This window comes from Eumetopias jubatus, unplaced genomic scaffold (assembly GCF_037043125.1).
Source record: "Eumetopias jubatus isolate StellerSeaLion01/CBP00866 unplaced genomic scaffold, mEumJub1_p1.0 scaffold_86, whole genome shotgun sequence".
Classification (NCBI taxonomy): domain Eukaryota; kingdom Metazoa; phylum Chordata; class Mammalia; order Carnivora; family Otariidae; genus Eumetopias; species Eumetopias jubatus.
Genome location: NW_028274892.1, coordinates 466,173 through 483,325, shown reverse-complemented (window position 1 = coordinate 483,325; position 17,153 = coordinate 466,173). Strand labels below are relative to the sequence as shown.

At 39.1% G+C, this 17,153-nt stretch overlaps 1 protein-coding gene across 1 annotated transcript; it reads left to right on the top strand.

Moving 5' to 3' along the window:
- Positions 1-6,468: 6,468 nt before the first annotated feature.
- Positions 6,469-17,116, top strand: LOC148161719 (uncharacterized). The gene is given in 11 exon segments (XM_088020615.1): positions 6,469-6,526; positions 6,847-7,009; positions 7,326-7,513; positions 7,516-7,530; positions 7,533-7,559; positions 7,961-8,097; positions 10,669-12,492; positions 12,553-14,532; positions 14,794-15,058; positions 15,061-16,259; positions 16,544-17,116. Coding segments are annotated over 11 exon segments (6,429 nt in total).
- Positions 17,117-17,153: the final 37 nt, after the last annotated feature.

Genomic DNA, 17,153 nt, shown 5'->3' with positions numbered 1-17,153 from the left:
GTTTGCCATGTATAAGAAAAAAATAATTTGAGTACACATTATATTGAATGATGTTTTAGAAATTATAGTTTATATGTTTTCAGGTCCTCTTCTGGTCATGCAATAACCAAATGCCTACAGTTTCCCATTACTTACCTATGTACTTGGCTTGGTGAACTATATATAATCAATCTTTTCTCCTGCTCAGAGTCCCTTAAACTTTGGCTTGCCCGTTTTGGTCAAGCACTAACATATCAAGGTCAAGACATATTTCCTAACAGCCCATTCTGAGTATCAGCTCAGAAACATTTCCTATTAAAACACCCCTATTTTGCTTCCTGCTCATCAATCTGCTTATCCCCCAGGAAGTTCCTATGAGCTCTGTTTATCCCTACCTCTTTTTTATTTATTTATTTTTTATTATGATGTTATGTTAATCACCATACATTACATCATTAGTTTTTTTTTGTTTTTTTATACACCACATCTCTTTTTTTAAAATTTTTTATTGTTATGTTAATCACCATAAATTACATCATTAGTTTTTGATGTAGTGTTCCATGATTCCTTGTTTGCGTATAACAACCAGTGCTCTATGCAGAACATGCCCTCTTTAATACCCATCACCAGGCTAACTCATCCCCCCACTCCCTTCCCCCTAGAACCCTCAGTTTGATTTTCAGAGTCCATCGTCTCTCATGGTTCACCTCCCCCTCCGATTTCTCCCCCTTCATTCTTATCCCTACCTCTTATGAAAAGACTTTTTCTGTTTGATTTTGAGATACGTGTGGATTCTAACATTGGAGCATTATTATATTAAGCAGTTTTGTGCTTTCTTAAAATGAAGTCTTTACTTACATAAATCCCAATTTGTTTTTTGTTTGTTTTTGCAGTTTTCTGCTGTTTTGAGTTAGAACAAAATGCTTATGGCCTTTTAGTCTTCATCCTCCTGACAGTGCTGCCAAACTTTCAGGACCCAACTTTGGATTTATGGTTCTTAACTGAAAAGGTATAAAACTACTCTGAGTGGAAGGCCACTCCAGCTGGAAACCTTAAAACTGAGTGCCCGTGAAGTAAACAGCTTTCTCAAAAAGTTGGAAATGAGTGGATGACGTCAAGAAGGGCTCAATTTCTACCCCAGGTACCAGAACAAGCGCACACACCACAGGAGACTCTTCTCCTCCAGTACTCACTTTTTATCTTTATTTGCTGTTCTTTCATCTCTATTCACTCCAGCATCCCTTTGCTAGCCATGTAATTTTTCCCATTGCAAATGTAGCTTCCCATAATGACACTTACATTGTACCATCTCTGGCTCTTCCTGCTCACAATAGCTGCTTTCCCCTTAAAAATTCCTAAAAATTCCTCTGTCGCTCCAAAGATGCCCAAATCTATGGAATGCCTTTACACAACACAGAGCAAAATCTCACAGTCCTACTTCTGATTCCTGTTATTACTTTGTTTCAGGAACCTCCATTTCCCCCCAATCTCCTACACCCATATCAGATTTAAAGGCATCCATTTTGTTGACACTTGAAGGGGGCTTCACATTTTCTCTCTAGACTTTGAAAGGAACCTCCATAAACCTCAATACTTTTTAGAAAGGGCAGTGTATACTTCCACTGTAATATAACCAAGAGTCCTTTCAGAGATACAGGCATTTTCGATTACATTACTTTGCCAATACAAATACTTACAAATGCAATACAGATACACTCTTATTATGGGGGGCAAAAGTACATATTCCTTGCATTTTTATATTGTCTAATATACCCAGATGACCTTAAGTATAATTTCACCTTTCCTTGAGACTATGTTCTAAAAACAAAACCTCTAGAAATTTCTCTCCCTAATTAGATGGGATAACATCCATCCAGAGGAATCAGATAAACTCTAAAATACAAATACATTGACAATTTTTCTTAGAAGCCCTAAGTAATTGCTAATAAGGTGTATCTGCCTACTAATTGGGCTGCCATCTATTATTGTACTGATCCTATTTGTTTCTATGAAATCTTTAACAAGACTGCCTTTTTTTCTTACTTTAACAACTTGTTTACTTGCGGTTTAAGTTTTCTAGGCACTAGGTTATAAAAAAAATAATCTGCAAAACGTGTGACAATTACAAGTTAGGTACAGAAACCCACCTAACTTGGATATGACCTCTGTTGCTTACCTTGTTTTCAAGAAGCCGTAGGGAAAGAGAACAAACGGGGACACCTGGGTGGCTGAGCCGGTTAAGCTTCTGCCTTTGGCACAGGTCATGATCCCAGAGTCCTGGGATTGAGCCCCGCATCAGGCTCCCTGCTCCGTGGGAAACCTGCTTCTCCCTCTTTTCTCTGTCCTGCTCTCTGTCAAATAAATAAATAATATCTTTAAAAAAAAGAAAAAAGAATGAGTGAGTGCATGTAAATCTAAAAGAGTTCACTGCACCAGCATATTATCTATGGGCCACCTTTGGAAAGAAGTCCTTTCATCTTCCGTGGTCTGATTCAGGAAATAACTATGACTGTGAGCAATTTTCCAAAATCACCAATATCATCATCATAAAATTCCAAAACCTCAGTGAAGGTCCTTCATAATTGTCTGGCATTGGACATGATTCTGCCTTCATGAGTTGGAGATAACTGCTATATAAGTTTCCTGAAACCACTCTGATGTCTGCCATCAACCACACATTCACACGGCAAACTCGGAAGTTCATTATAATAACCATTACTCTCCTCGTTCTGCCATCTAACACTTTGGGCTTCATGTCCTAGGATTTTCTTCTTTGGCTCCCTTCAAACTCAGTTGTTACTTTTACATGCTTTTCCAGCCTTAAGTAATAGTCCTGTTTCATTATATTCCAAGGTAACCTTATCAACAATTGTCAGTCTAGCAATACACACCACAGAAAGTAGAGCTAGTCTTTTGAGGACAACAAGAATATGAAGACAAATGTATGTTCCCCTGAAATGAGTCTGAGATCTCAGGTTGACTCTGGATGAACTGAACTGGGTTGGGGACTTTTAAAGTGGGTTTAGGGCTGCTTGAGGTGAGAGGGGGATCTTATTGAAGTTGGTCTCATGTTCTGTGTTGGGCCTGGGGTCCCCTAATTCCCTATATATCTCTTTGAGTAGAGTTTGATTCCGTTGGAATGGGTTTATGCTCTTCTGGGGAGGGTTTGGCAAATTAAGAATTTGTTCTGGGTTCTCTGGACTTAAGTCTGGGTCTCCTGATGTATCTGGGGTCTCTGGCATGTTTCCTGAGATGCCCAAATGTATCTAGTTTACTGATATGAGTCTGTGGTTCCCAATAATAGGTTTGAGGGCTCTTGAAATGGTTCTGGATCTCTTGAACTGGAACTTGGGTCTTCTAAGCTGAGGCTAGTTCTTTTGCTTTTGTCTAAGCTTAGTTTGCACCCCTTTCTTAAGATTTTATTTAAATTCCAGGGTGCCTGGGTGGCTCAGTCGTTAAGCGTCTGCCTTCGGCTCAGGTCATGATCCCGGGGTCCTGGGATCGAGTCCCACATCGGGCTCCCTGCTCCTTGGGAGCCTGCTTCTCCCTCTGCTTCTCCCTCTCTCTCTCTCTCCCTCTCTCTCTCTCCTCCTCTGTCTCTCATGAATAAATAAATAAAATCTTAAAAAAAAATAAATTCCAGTTAGCATAAAGTAAGATTAGTTTCAAGTATGCAATATAGTGATTCAACACTTCAGTACAACACCTGGTGCTCATCACACGTGTACTCCTTAATCCTTATCCCTGATTTAACCCCTCTCCCCTCTGGTACCCATCAGTTCTCTGTAGTTAAGGGTCTGTTGCTTGATTTGCCTCTCTCTCTCTCTTTTTTCCCCATACTCATTTTGTTATGTATCCACATATGAGTGAAATCATATGGTATTTTTTTTATCTGACTGACTTATTTTGCTTAGCATAATACTCTCTAGTTATATCCACATTGTTGCAAATAGCAAGATTCCATTCTTTTTTTAATGGCTGATTAATATTTCATTGTACATGCATACCATGTTTCCTTTATCCATTTATCAGCAGATGTACGCATGAGCTGTTTCCATAATTTGGCTAATATTGATAAACATCATGGTGCTTGCATTCCCTTGAATTAGTGTTTTTGTATTCTTTGGGTCAATTCCCAGTAGTGTGATTGTTGGATCATTGGGTAGTTCTATGTTTACTTTTTGGGGGGAACCTCCACACTGTTTTCCAGAGTGCACCACTTTGCATTCCCAACAACAGTGTAAGAGGGTCCCCCTTCCTCTACATCCTTGCCAGCGTCTGTTGTTTCCTGTGTGGTACCTTTTAGCCATTCTGACTAGTGTGAGGTGGTATCTCATTGTAGGTTTGATTTGTATTTCCCTGATGTTGAGTGACGTTGAGCATCTTCATATACCTAGCGGCCATTTGGATGTCTTCTTTGGGAAATGTCTATTAATGTCTTCTACCCATTTCTTAACTGGGTTATTTGGTTTTTGGGTGTTGAGTTTGATAAGTTTTTTATAGATTTTGAATAGCAACCGTTATCAGTTATGTTACTTCCAAGTATCCTCCCCTATTCCATCGGCTGAATTTTAAATTTGAGTTTGATCATTTCTTTATAGACTTTGGATACTACCCTTTATCAGATATGTCATTTGTAAATATGCTCTCCCATTTCATTAGTTAACTTTTTGGCTTGTTGATTGTTTCCTTCATTGTGCAGAAACTTTTTATCTTGATGAAGACCCAAAGTTCATTTTGGTTTTCTTTCCCTTGCCCCCAGAAATGTGTATAGTAAGAAGATGATATGGCCATGGTTCAAGAGGTCGTCGCTTGTGTTCTTCTCTAGAGTATTAAGGAGGGCAGGTGTGATGAGCACTTGGTGTTATATGCAACTAAGGAATCATTGAACACTACATCAGAAACTAATGATGTACTATATGATGCCTAACCGAACATAATAAAAAAGTAAACTTAAAAAAAGAAATTGATCCCATTTACAATTACACCAAAAACTATAAGATACCTACGAACGAACCTAATCAAGAGGAAAGAGATCTGTACTCTGCAAAAGTTGAACACTTCTGAAAAAAAATTGAAAGGGAAACAAAGAAATGGAAATGTTCCATGCTCAGGGATAGGAATAAAAACCATTGTTAAAAGGCCCATATTTCCCAAAGCAACATACACATTTAATGCAGTCCCTATCAAAATACCACCAGCACTCTTCACAGAGCTAGAATAAACTAAACTAAAATTTGTATGGAACCGGAAAAGACTCCCAAGTAGCCAAAGCGAGCTCGAAAAAGAAAAGCAAAGCTGGCAGCATCACAATACCGGACTTCAAACTCTATTACAAAGCTGTCACCAAGACAGTATGCTACTGGCACAAAAACAGACACATAGATCAATGGAACAGAATAGAGAGCCCAGAAATGGACCCTCAACTCTGTTGTCAACTAATCTTCGACAAAACAGGAAAGAATATTCAATGGAAAAAAAGACAGTCTCTTCACTAAAGGGTGTTGGGGAATTGGGCAGCCACATGCCGAAGAATGAAACTGGACCATTTCCTTATACCATACACAAAAACAGACTCAAAATGGAATAAAGACTTAAACGGAAGACATTAGATTTTGCCTTTGCCCTTCTTTCTCTGTTTTTAATTGCTGTTCTGAACAAGGACATGGTAGAGATAAAGCATTTTTTAGGCATTGTCAGAATGGAATTCAAATAATAAAATTGCTGACCAGAATGATAGAAAGAACTCAGATAAATTCATGAAGCCGAATTCACAGGTATCTCACGACTCCTATCATATGAAATATATATTTATTCTTATATAATTGATTTATATTTTCTGTCTAGTCCAGCAGAAACTAACCTTAGCTAATATATTCCTCTACTGAATTAAAAAACTTAGGAAGGCCAAGGCTTCTTGTCCTCAGATTTGTGTGTTCAACTTATGGCACACTCCATGAGAGTAGGTAAGTATTTATTGAATTGTTGCTCTTTGCCCAAGATTGTCGTCAGAGAGAAGGGTTTGGAGCTCTTGAGTTAATTTTCTACAATTGTAGTTTCTATCATTTTCATACTGATTTGTAAGTTATTTTAAACTATTATTGATCGGTATTTCATAACCTTCTGTGTTAGATCATTTGGAACTAATTCTTTTATTTAGTATGTATATGTGGCAGGTACGTAAAGCTACATGGTAATGCCAGATAGATTATATTCTTTACAAAGTGTGGGAATGGGATATTTCATTGTCTCACTCCAAAAAATGAAAGTTAACATTGAACTAAATAAAGGTTTGTTTCATTTTTAAGTTACATTTAACTTGTGTAAATATGGGTAACATTTCTAGTTGGGTGATCATGATAGAAGAATGCAGTTATCTCATAAGTAGGTATTATGATATCAGACATTCTATATGCTATAATTTCAATCCCAACCCTGGCATCTACTCGACTAGAACCCTATCTTGCATTCATATCCACTTGAGCCAACATGAGATCTCCACTTGGCTTCTATCAGTTTTGGGGACTGTTTTTTCACTGCTGTGGTGGTAAGTTACAGACAATTGGGAATTTTTTTCTCCTCTGTTTGTCTTATCACTGGGGAAATAATTTTTATTTTCCTTAACGTTTTAAAATATCTTCTGTTTTTGTCCTTGATGTTTATTTCATTTCCTACTTCTTATCATGTTTGTCTTTCATCTAATCTTACATTTTGCCACTTTTATTTATGTTTCTCATTCTTCTCTATATTCTCTTATTTCACATCTTCAACAAGTGAAAGTTAGGATGACAAATCTCAATAATCATTCAGCAAGATGAAGTTTTTCATGTTATATTTACCTTTTCTCCTCCCTAGCTGGCCTTTTAGTATCCAATTCTCAAAAGCAGTTGTTAATCTCATTGACCCCAACGATTGCCCCATTGACAGCATCCAGCAACTTCCCATGGCTAGTGTCCATGGCTGAAAACTGCCAGGGCATTATTCTGAGTCAGTGGTGGATCCTCTCCACAGCCAGCTGTCTGAATAAACTGTAAGTACAGCTAGAATCATGGTAAAGGGATCATAGTTACATATACATTTTATATTTTTTTGTCAAAATTAATTTTATTTGCATTGGATAATGATGCATTCAAGGGACATTGTCTTTGGAAAATAACATATTAAAAATGAAGCTTGGAGTTCTAAAAGTCAAATTCTATTCAGTGTGCAATGTAGAGCATCATTTTACAGGGATGTAAATAGAAAATTGTTGGATTACATTAACATTTCAGGTTAAATGAAGTTTAATGAAATGTTTTTCTCAGTCCAATTTCATTATGCTCTTCTGCACTTTTCTATTCCTTTAGGAAACATTTGGACTCTGACATTTCAGCAGTCATTGACCAAGAAGATATCTTACTTGGCCATACAATATGCCTGCACCCCAGTTTTGGTCCACAAGTTGGAATGGATCCAGTCAAAGGAGACATAGGAGTCATCCTGCTACAGTACCCTATCAGGGTGGGGGGAATACCACTTTATCACACTTATAACATCTCTGGAAGAGCTGTTATAACACTGCAGGGTATACCAATATCAGAGTAAGCTCAAGTGTCATGTTCTGTCATATCATAAATGTAGCTCATATAATGATATAGAAAAAACAAAGCAAAACAATGCAAAAATAAAACAGGATGTTAAAAAATCTTGTAAATAATTAAGGCCGTATTATTCCACTTCACATCGTGTAAAGAAGGAAAAGTGACAATATCCTGGGTTATAATATTCTGTGTTCTATTACTTAAGAGGGATTTAGGAACAGCTAAAAAATACAAGAAAGTATGAAATAAGTGTGTATGAGATTAGATGGAAGGGAAGGAGGAGTCAGAGTATCTCAGTAATTTTGTGTGATTAAAAGATTGAAAGTTATACCAACCTAGTAGTAAATCATAATAATATAATAACCCATATCTCATAGTCCTTTCTATCTCTATTCCCTCAGACCACAGTAACTTTGGAACCAGTATCAAAAAGCTGTCAGTTAAGCTGCTGGACCTCTCATTCTGCCACCATCAACATATCCACCTACCTAAAAGTAACAATTTATGCATCTGGAGTCAGCCACAAGGAGACTGCTGGGTACTTACTGTATAAGGGCAGAGTTACCATTGGGGGGAGATGTAAAACTATATGCAAAATGTAAAATGGATACAATTTCATTTATGCAAGATGAATAAGTTCTGGAGATCTGCTGACCAACCTAGTGTATATAGTTAACAATCTTACACTGTACACCTAAAAATTTAAGAGGGTCAGATAACATGTTGACCCTTACTCCCTTAATAAAAAAAGAAAGATTCTTTCCTTTCACATGCAATCCACCGGTGTAATGTTTATGTGATTATATAATCATACGTACATTATGTCAAATAAAGATTCAAAGATATATTTATTCTTAAGGTGACAAACAAAGCAGGAATATTTTCATCAATAAAATTTCAGAATTAGAAATTTTGCTAAAATATATTCGAAGCAATGGGAAGAACAGGTTATCTTTGGATTGGGTTGTTAGAATACAAATAGAACTCAGTTTTACAAAAACAAACCGAGTACTAAAAAGTCTTTGGTTATGAGGTATAATTATTATCTCTCCATCCTGAAGCTACAAAAATATTGTAACTGAACTAGTGATGAGGAGTACCTGCTACCAATATATATTTTTAAAGACTATTGTGACCTTATATTCCCAAAGCTCAACCTAGAAGATATGTAGTAATATTTGTGTTATATACTACATATAGTAATATTTAGTTTGTAACAGATAAAATTTAAGAAGTCACAAATGGCTACAAAGAAATTTAAGGCAAAAAAAGTGAGAGGCAAAAATAAAAACGTTTGAAATTTACAAATAAGGAAGATGCTAAAATCTGTGATGCAAAAGGAATATAGGTGATATCAAATTCTTCTTAATACACATATTGCCAAAACTTTGTCAAGCCCAAAAGAACAAAGAGCTGAAACCAATATTTGAGAAATTTGAAATTAAGAAAGACAAGGTAACCACAGCGTGGTAGATTACAAATTGACAGGGTACATAGAGGAAACAGGCCTGGTCCCCGTTCTTAGAAAATCCCGATTTTCTGGGCCCGGTCACCGGAGTTTATGATTTGATACGAGAGATTAGTGCAGTAATTTAGTAAAAATAAAATTTTGTTAATCTTATAGAAATCTTTATTGTGAACAGTGGAGATAACAATTATATCTACATTTGCATAGATGAAGGCATACTTAAAATTTTGAGAGGAAAGTAGCTCTTCACAATAGAAATAAGATGTGCAAATGTAATGAACATTTAATGCATAGAAAATATTTGAGTTTTAAAATTTGTAAGGGGCACATGATGGTAAAAAATATTTAAAAAATGAGAAAAGAAAATTCCTTTGGACCAATTATGAAGTAATGGTGCCTGGAGTTAGTTGTTGAAGTCCTTGGAGTCACAGAAAGATTTTAATGCAAAAAAAATATATTTTAGAAGAATCAAATATTTTCTGTTCTGGAAGGTGGGATGAAAGATGGCCTTTAAAATTAAATTAAAGAAGTCAGATTTATTTAGGTATCTGACCAACAAAGTCTATTAAAGTACCTTTGTACTCTTCACATTTATTCCTACAAAATGGTATGGCATGAACTGCAAAAACAATAAGGAATCATTCATTCATTAAATATTGATTGCCTAAACATGATTTGGTGCTATGCTAAGATGCAGCAGTTTAAAAAAGCATATAATTATCCTTATCCACATGAAGCTTACTCAAAAGCTAACAATTGTTTCCCAAGAAAATAATGAAGGTGTGCTATTAAAATAGGAGAAATGCAGAAGATCTTTAAAAATGTTCTATTTGACCAAAAACCTAAAGGCTTGAGAAATCAACCCAAGTAAATCCCATGAGGGAAGCCAATTCCAGGCAAAGGATACTACTGTGGAAAAATTTCCGTGAAGAATGAAACAAATATGATGGTAGCAAAATGAACAAAGGAAAAATGTTGAGCTGAGATCAGAAACTAATTAACAACACCTTTGGATTTTACTCTGAGTATCATCCTGCCTGCCAGGAGGAACAAAGCATGGAATAAGTTTGGGTATGAGAGAATAGCAGAAATGAGAATGGTTTGAAAACAAATGAGGACAACTTGAACCAGAGTAATGACGTGGAGTGATAAGGATAAACACAGTCATTACATATGATTGTGTAAGATGTGCCCTGCCTAGAAATACTCAGCAAAGGGAATAAGTGATATCCAAATAAAGAATGTTGAATATGTAATTGCTATTTAGAGCACGGGAGTTTTCTCTAAATATCCTTTGTGATTTGGTTTTTCTCCTTTAAATGGAGTTACAATTATGTGTGTGTAAGTTATTCTGGAGCTTTAAGAAGTATGTACCAGGTAACATTTATTATTTTTCACCATGTCATATGGATATATGGTAGAAAAATATATAAATCTTATGTATTTCAATGTATTTATTGATAATATGTATATAATATACAAATATTATTTATGAAAAAAGTGTAGCCATATATTTTATAATTTATATATTATATATTTACATATAACTTATGTTACATATATTTTAATATATTCTTACGATTTATGTTTGTCTGCCCGTTTGTCCCATATAAATACGGCTTATCTTTTTTCCTCATTCAGGTACAGCAGGGTAGTCCTGTTCTCTGCCTCTGTGGCAACCACTGGGAACTGGTAGGCCTGGTCAGTGAATCCTCAATGGCCTGTTATGACCCTGTTCTTGTCATCAAGACAGCCCCATATTTATCTTGGGTGAAATGGCTTATCAAGACATCTCAGAAGCCACTGGATCCTATTTTTTCCCTACCCTGCAATTTTACTCCTGGGGTAGAACATCGTCCACAAGACAGGCTTAGCCTGAACAGGGGTACTGCCATTTTGACCTCCCACAGACTCTCTGTACAGTCACGGAAGAGAAGATTAGGCACTTTCCCACTGAACAGACAACACCGGAATCCTCCTCCAGTATTTTTTCGTTTAAATAATAGAGACTCTTTTCCTGGCAGTAGACAGTTACACCTTCAAGCTAGTCAGCTCTCCTCAACTAGCAAATTCCCAATGATACAATCTTGGACGTCTCTTGTTATCAAACAGCGGGATCCTTCTGATATTTCTGAGCCCTGGAATACCCCAATAGCTGGTACTTCTGAAACTTTGGTTCTTTCTGGACCCCCAAAGCCTCCAACACCTGATAAATCTATACCCTTGGACCTTCCTCAGAAAGATACAATGAAATATCAGTACCAAAGGATGACCAATTCAGTAAACCCCTGGGTTAATCCTTTAGCTGGTATCATTGGGCTTCATACTCTACCATTAGTTAGTTCTGCTATATCCTGGGTTTTGTTTTCAAGTGGCATAGATGGATCCCACCTTCTTTCTGGGGTTAATACTGTACAGTTTCAAGTTCAGTCTAGTAAGGTTCCTTTCCATGGTCAACTTCTAGCTAGACCCTGGCTAGAAATTACCCCTGACATTGGACCTTGGACACATTCTGTACCTGATAAAACTGGAACAGTGATGCAGATACAATCAAGTGAAGAGAATATTGGAAGCCAAATACACCATGTAGTCGGTAGAGTTCACACTGCTTTTAAACCAGTAACTTATAACTTGAATGCATGGGTTCCTTTAACAGTTAATAAAAATGAATTCTGGACTCATTCCACGCTAAATGCAGATGGATCTCAGTATCCTACAGTAACTCTTAGGTTGGAACCCTGGTTTCAGTCAGTCTTAAATTTAGATGGATCCCAAGAACTTACAGAAAAGACTAATGAATACTGGATTCTCCCTGAATCTAAGTCAGCTCAATTGTGGACTTCTTCAGCACTTAATATGCCTTTCACTTGGATACCATCTGCAAGCAACACTATTAAGTCTTGGGCACAATATAATACCAGTCTGGGCAAAGCCTCAAGTCAAATGGAGAGAATAAGTCCATTGAGTAAACGTGAATCTGTTATGGTCAAACCCCAGATTCAAACTGCAGATACAACCTGGTTTTTGATACATACTATTACAGATGTAATTAAGCCTTTTTTTCAGTCTAAAGCTGATACAACCAGGCCCTGGAGTAAACCTGAAGCTGCCATAATCCAAACCTGGAACCAGCCAGAAACCCAAGCAAGAAAACCACTGACTCAGCTGAAAGCAGAAATCAGACCATGGTTACAGACTGAAACTGAAAGAATCAGATGCTGGATTCAGCCTAAGTTTCAAATAGTCAGACCTAGAGCCCAGACTGAAAATGGTAAAGACAAACATTGGACCCAGTCAGAAGCACGTATAATTAGATCCGTGACACACACTGAAATTGAAACCTTCAGACTTGGGAACAAGCCTAAAGCTGGTACAGCCAGATCCTGGTTTTGGACTCAGTCTAATCAAATGAGAGCAAGGTCTCAGCCAGACTTGCAAACACTCTACCCTTGGACTCAGCCTGAAGTTGACATAGTGAGACCATGGACTCAGTCCGAAGCTAGTAGCATCCAACCATGGATGAAGCCTGAAGCATTGACATTCAGAATCTGGTCGCAGTCTAAAGTTAATACAATTACACCCTGGACAGGGCCTGAAGCTGATGTAGCTAGACTTTGGTTGCAAATACAAACCAATACATTCAGAACATGGAACCAACTTGAATCTCAGACAACCATTGCCTGGTCTGAGCTTGAAGCTGATAGAGTCAGACCCTGGTTGTATACTCAAATGCATACATTCAAATCTTGGATTGAGACAGAATTTCAAACAGCGCATTCCTGGACCCAACCTGAAGGTGATATACCCAGGCTTTGGACTAAATCTGAGGCTGACAATGTCAGACATTGGTTCCAGACTCAAGTGGAGACACCCACAATGTGGACAGAGCCAGTATTCCAAGTAGCCCACCACTGGATTCAGTCCAAAACAGAAATAGTTAGGCCCTGGAACCAACCTGTGGCAGACAAGCTAAGAGCCTGGATACAACATGACATTTACACTGTGAGGCCCTTGGATGAGCTTGAAGGTGATAAAGTTAGATTCTGGACACAATCTGAATCTGACATAAGACCTTGGATTCAGCCAGATGTGGGTATAATCAATCCCAGGGCACAAAATGAAGCTGATACATCAACACCATGGGCATGGGGACAGGCTGAGACTCCAGAAGTTAATCCCTGGGCACAGTCTGAAACCGAAACAGTTATACTCTCAACACAGTGAGAAGCTTCAGCAATTAATCACTGGACAGATATTTTAGCTGACACTGTCACAACATGGGCAAAGACTGAATTTCCAGGACAAAGGCTCTTGATGTATCCTCTGTCTCATATAGTCCCACACTGGACTCAGCCTGAACTGCCAGTGGCAAATCTCTGGACACAGACTATAGATGATACAGTCACTCATTGGAACCAGGGTGAACCTTCAGAAATAAATTCCTCAACAAAAACTGTAGCTGACACAGCCATCTGGACACAGGCTGAATCTCCAGCAGTGAATCCCTGGTTACAGTCTGAAAATGATACAGTCATATCATGGACCCAGGATGAGTCCCTAGCGGTAAATCCCTGGACAAAGCCTATGGCTGATACAGTCACACAATGGGCCCAAGGTGAACCTTCAGAAGTACTTCCTTGGGTGAAAATTATACGTGATACACAATGGTTGCAGGCTGAGTCCCCAGCAGTAAATCCCTGGATACAGTCTGAAACTAACACGCTCCTACTGTGGACGCAGCCTGAATCTCCAGCAGTAAATCCCTGGATCGATACTGTAGCTGGGACAGGCACACAATGGACTCAAGCTGAATCTCTAGCAGTAAATTCTTGGACCCAGCCTGTAGCTGATACAGTCACACTATGTACTCAGAATGAGTCTCCATTATTACATTCCTTGAAAAAGTCTGAAACTCATACATTTATAACATGGACTCTGACAGAATCTTTAGCAGGAAATTCCTGGAGACAGTATGAAACTGATAGTGCCTCAATGTGGACCAAAAAAGGAAATCTAGAAGTAAATCCCTGGGCACAATCTGAAACTGATACAGTCACAACTTGGACCCAGGCAGAAACTCCAGGAGTAAATTTATGGCCACAACCTATAGCTGAAATACTTCCACCATGGACCATGGCGGAGTCTCCAGCAGTAAATCCCTGGACAGAGACTGAGACTGTATTTGATGGTGTTATACCATGGACCCAGGTTGAATCTCCAGCAGTAAATCCTTGGACACAATCTATAGCTGATGTAGACACACTGTGGACCCTGACTGATTCTATAGCACTAAATTCTTGGACAGAGCCTATATCTGATAATGTTATACAATGGACCCAGAGTGAACCTCCAGCCATAAATCAGTGGACACAAACTGTGTTAGATACAATCACATCATTTACTGAGGATGAATGTCATGCAGTAGAGACCTGGACAGACCCTTTGACTGATGCCACACTGGGGACCCAGACTGAAACTCCATTAGTAAATCCCTGGTCAGAGACTGTAGTTTTCACTGTCACACCATGGACCCAGACAAAATCACCAGTAGTAAATCCACTGATAGAGGCTATAGCTGCCACATTATTACCATGGAATCAGGCTGAATCTGCAGCAGTAAATCCATGGATAGATGCTGTAGGTTTCACAGTAACACTACTGACTCAGGATCAGTCTCCATCAGTGAAAACCTGGACAGAGGTTGTGGCTTTCACAACTGCATCCCTGACTCAGGCTGAATCTCTAGTAATAAAGTCTGTGTCACAGGGAGTATCTGATACAATCTTACTGTGGAACCAAGCTGAATCACCTCTAGTCTATCCCTGGACACAGTCTGAAACTGATGCAATTACACAGGGGACTCAGGGTGAATCTCTAAAAGTAAACCCTTGGACAAAACCTTTGGCTGACACAATCACACCATGGACCCCTGGTGAGTCCCCAGTAGTAAATCCCTGGACAGATGCTGTAGGTGACACAGTAACACCAATGAACATAGTTGAATCTCCTTCAGTACATCCATGGAAAAATTTGAAATTGATACTGTCACACTCTGGACACAGGCAAATTCTGAAATCATAAATCTCTTGACACAGACAATAGTTGATATAGTCACACGGTGGACCCAGGCTAAATCTCCTGCAGTGAATCCCTGGACACAGTTTGAAACAGACACAGTCACACCTTGGACCCAGGCTGAATTTGCTACAATAAATTCCTGGACCAAGCCCAAAACTAATCTCGTCACACTGCAGACCCATGGTAGATATCCAGCATTAAGTCCCTGGGCACAGCCAGGACCTGACACATTTACATCATGGTCTCAGGTTGAGTCTCCAGCAGTGAATCCATGGACACAATCTGAAACTGACACAATCACAACATGGACCCAGGCTGAATCTCCTGTAGTAAATCTCTGGACACAACCTGAAAATGTTACAGTCACACCTTGGATCCAGGATGAATCTCTTGCAGTAAATACCTGGACACAGACTGAAAATAACACAGTCATACCATGGACTCAGAATGAATCCCCAGAAGAAAATACCTGGACAGAGGCTGTTTCTGAAACAGCCATACCATGGACCATGGGATTTTTTCCAACCATGAAGCCCTGGATAGAGACTAAATTTGATAAAGTCACACCAGGCACCAAATCTCAATTTTCAGAAGTAAAACTTTGGACACAGCAGTAGCCCCAAACATTGGACACTGAAACTGGTACCGTCAAAAGGTGGACTCAGTCTGAATCTCCACCCTTAATTCCCAGGATAGAAGCTATAGCTTCCATAGTCCCATTATGGACCCAGGCTGAATCTCTAGCTGTAAATCAGTGGACACAACCTATAGCTTATAGAGTCACAGAATGGACACAGACTAAATGTCCATCAGTAAATACTTGGACTCAGGTTCAATTTCTGGCAGTAAATACCTGGACACAGTCTGAATCAGAGTACAAATCTCCAGCCCTAAAACCATCAGTTGAGCCTGAGGCTAGTATAGTCATATTGTGGACTCAGACTGAATCTCCAGAAGCAAATCCTTGGATAGAGCCTGTAGCTTCCTTAGTCATGCCATGGACACAAGCTGAATATCCAGCAGTAAGTTCATTGACACAGGCTGTAGCTGATACAATTATCCTGTGGCCTGAGGCCGAATCTCCAGCAATAAATCCCTGGACAAAGTCTGTAGCAGATACAGTCACAGTGTGGGCCCTGGATGAATCTTCAAGAGCAAAACCTTGGACACAGATATTAACCTCATCAGATATATTTTGGACCCAAGCCAAAACAGTAATTCCTTGGTCTACTTTTGAAATATTCCCACAATTCACTCTTATTCAATCTGTAGTGGTTAAAACTTGGACACAATTTGAGAGTGACACAGTCACAGCCCTAACTCAGGGTCAGGCTCTTGCTGTGAAACCCTGGACAGAGATTATCACTTCCAGAGTCACACCATGGTTCCAAGCTGAATTTCCAGCAGTAAATCCCTGGACAGAGGCTGTTGCTTCCAGAGTCACATCATGGACCCTAGCTATATCTGTAGCAGTAAATCCAGGGACAGAAGCTGTCACTTTGAGAGACATACCATGGATCCAAGTAGTATTTCCAGTAGCAGTAAATACCTGGACAGAGGCTGTCACTTCCAGAGTGATGCCATGGACACAATCTCCTACAGCAGTAAATGCCTGGATAGACACTGTCACTTCCAGAGTCATTCCATGGACCCAAGCTGTACCATCCTGGACAGAGGCTGTCACTTCCAGAGTCTTGCCAGGGACCCAAGCTGTACTTCCAGTAGTAAATCCCTGGACAGACACTGGTGCATCCAGAGTCATTCCATGGACACAAGCTGTACCTCCAGCAATAAATCCCTGGACAGAGGCTGGTGCATCCAGAGTCACATCATGGAACAAAGCTCTTCCTCCAGCAATAAATCCCTGGAAAGAGGCTGGTACATCCAGAGTCACATCATGGACCCAAGCTGTATCTCCAGAAGGAAATCCCTGGACAGACGCCGGTGCATCCAGAGTCATGCCATGGACCCAAGCTGCACCTCCAGGAATAAATCCCTGGACAGAAGCTGATGCATCCAAAGTCACTCCATGGACCCAAGCTATCCCT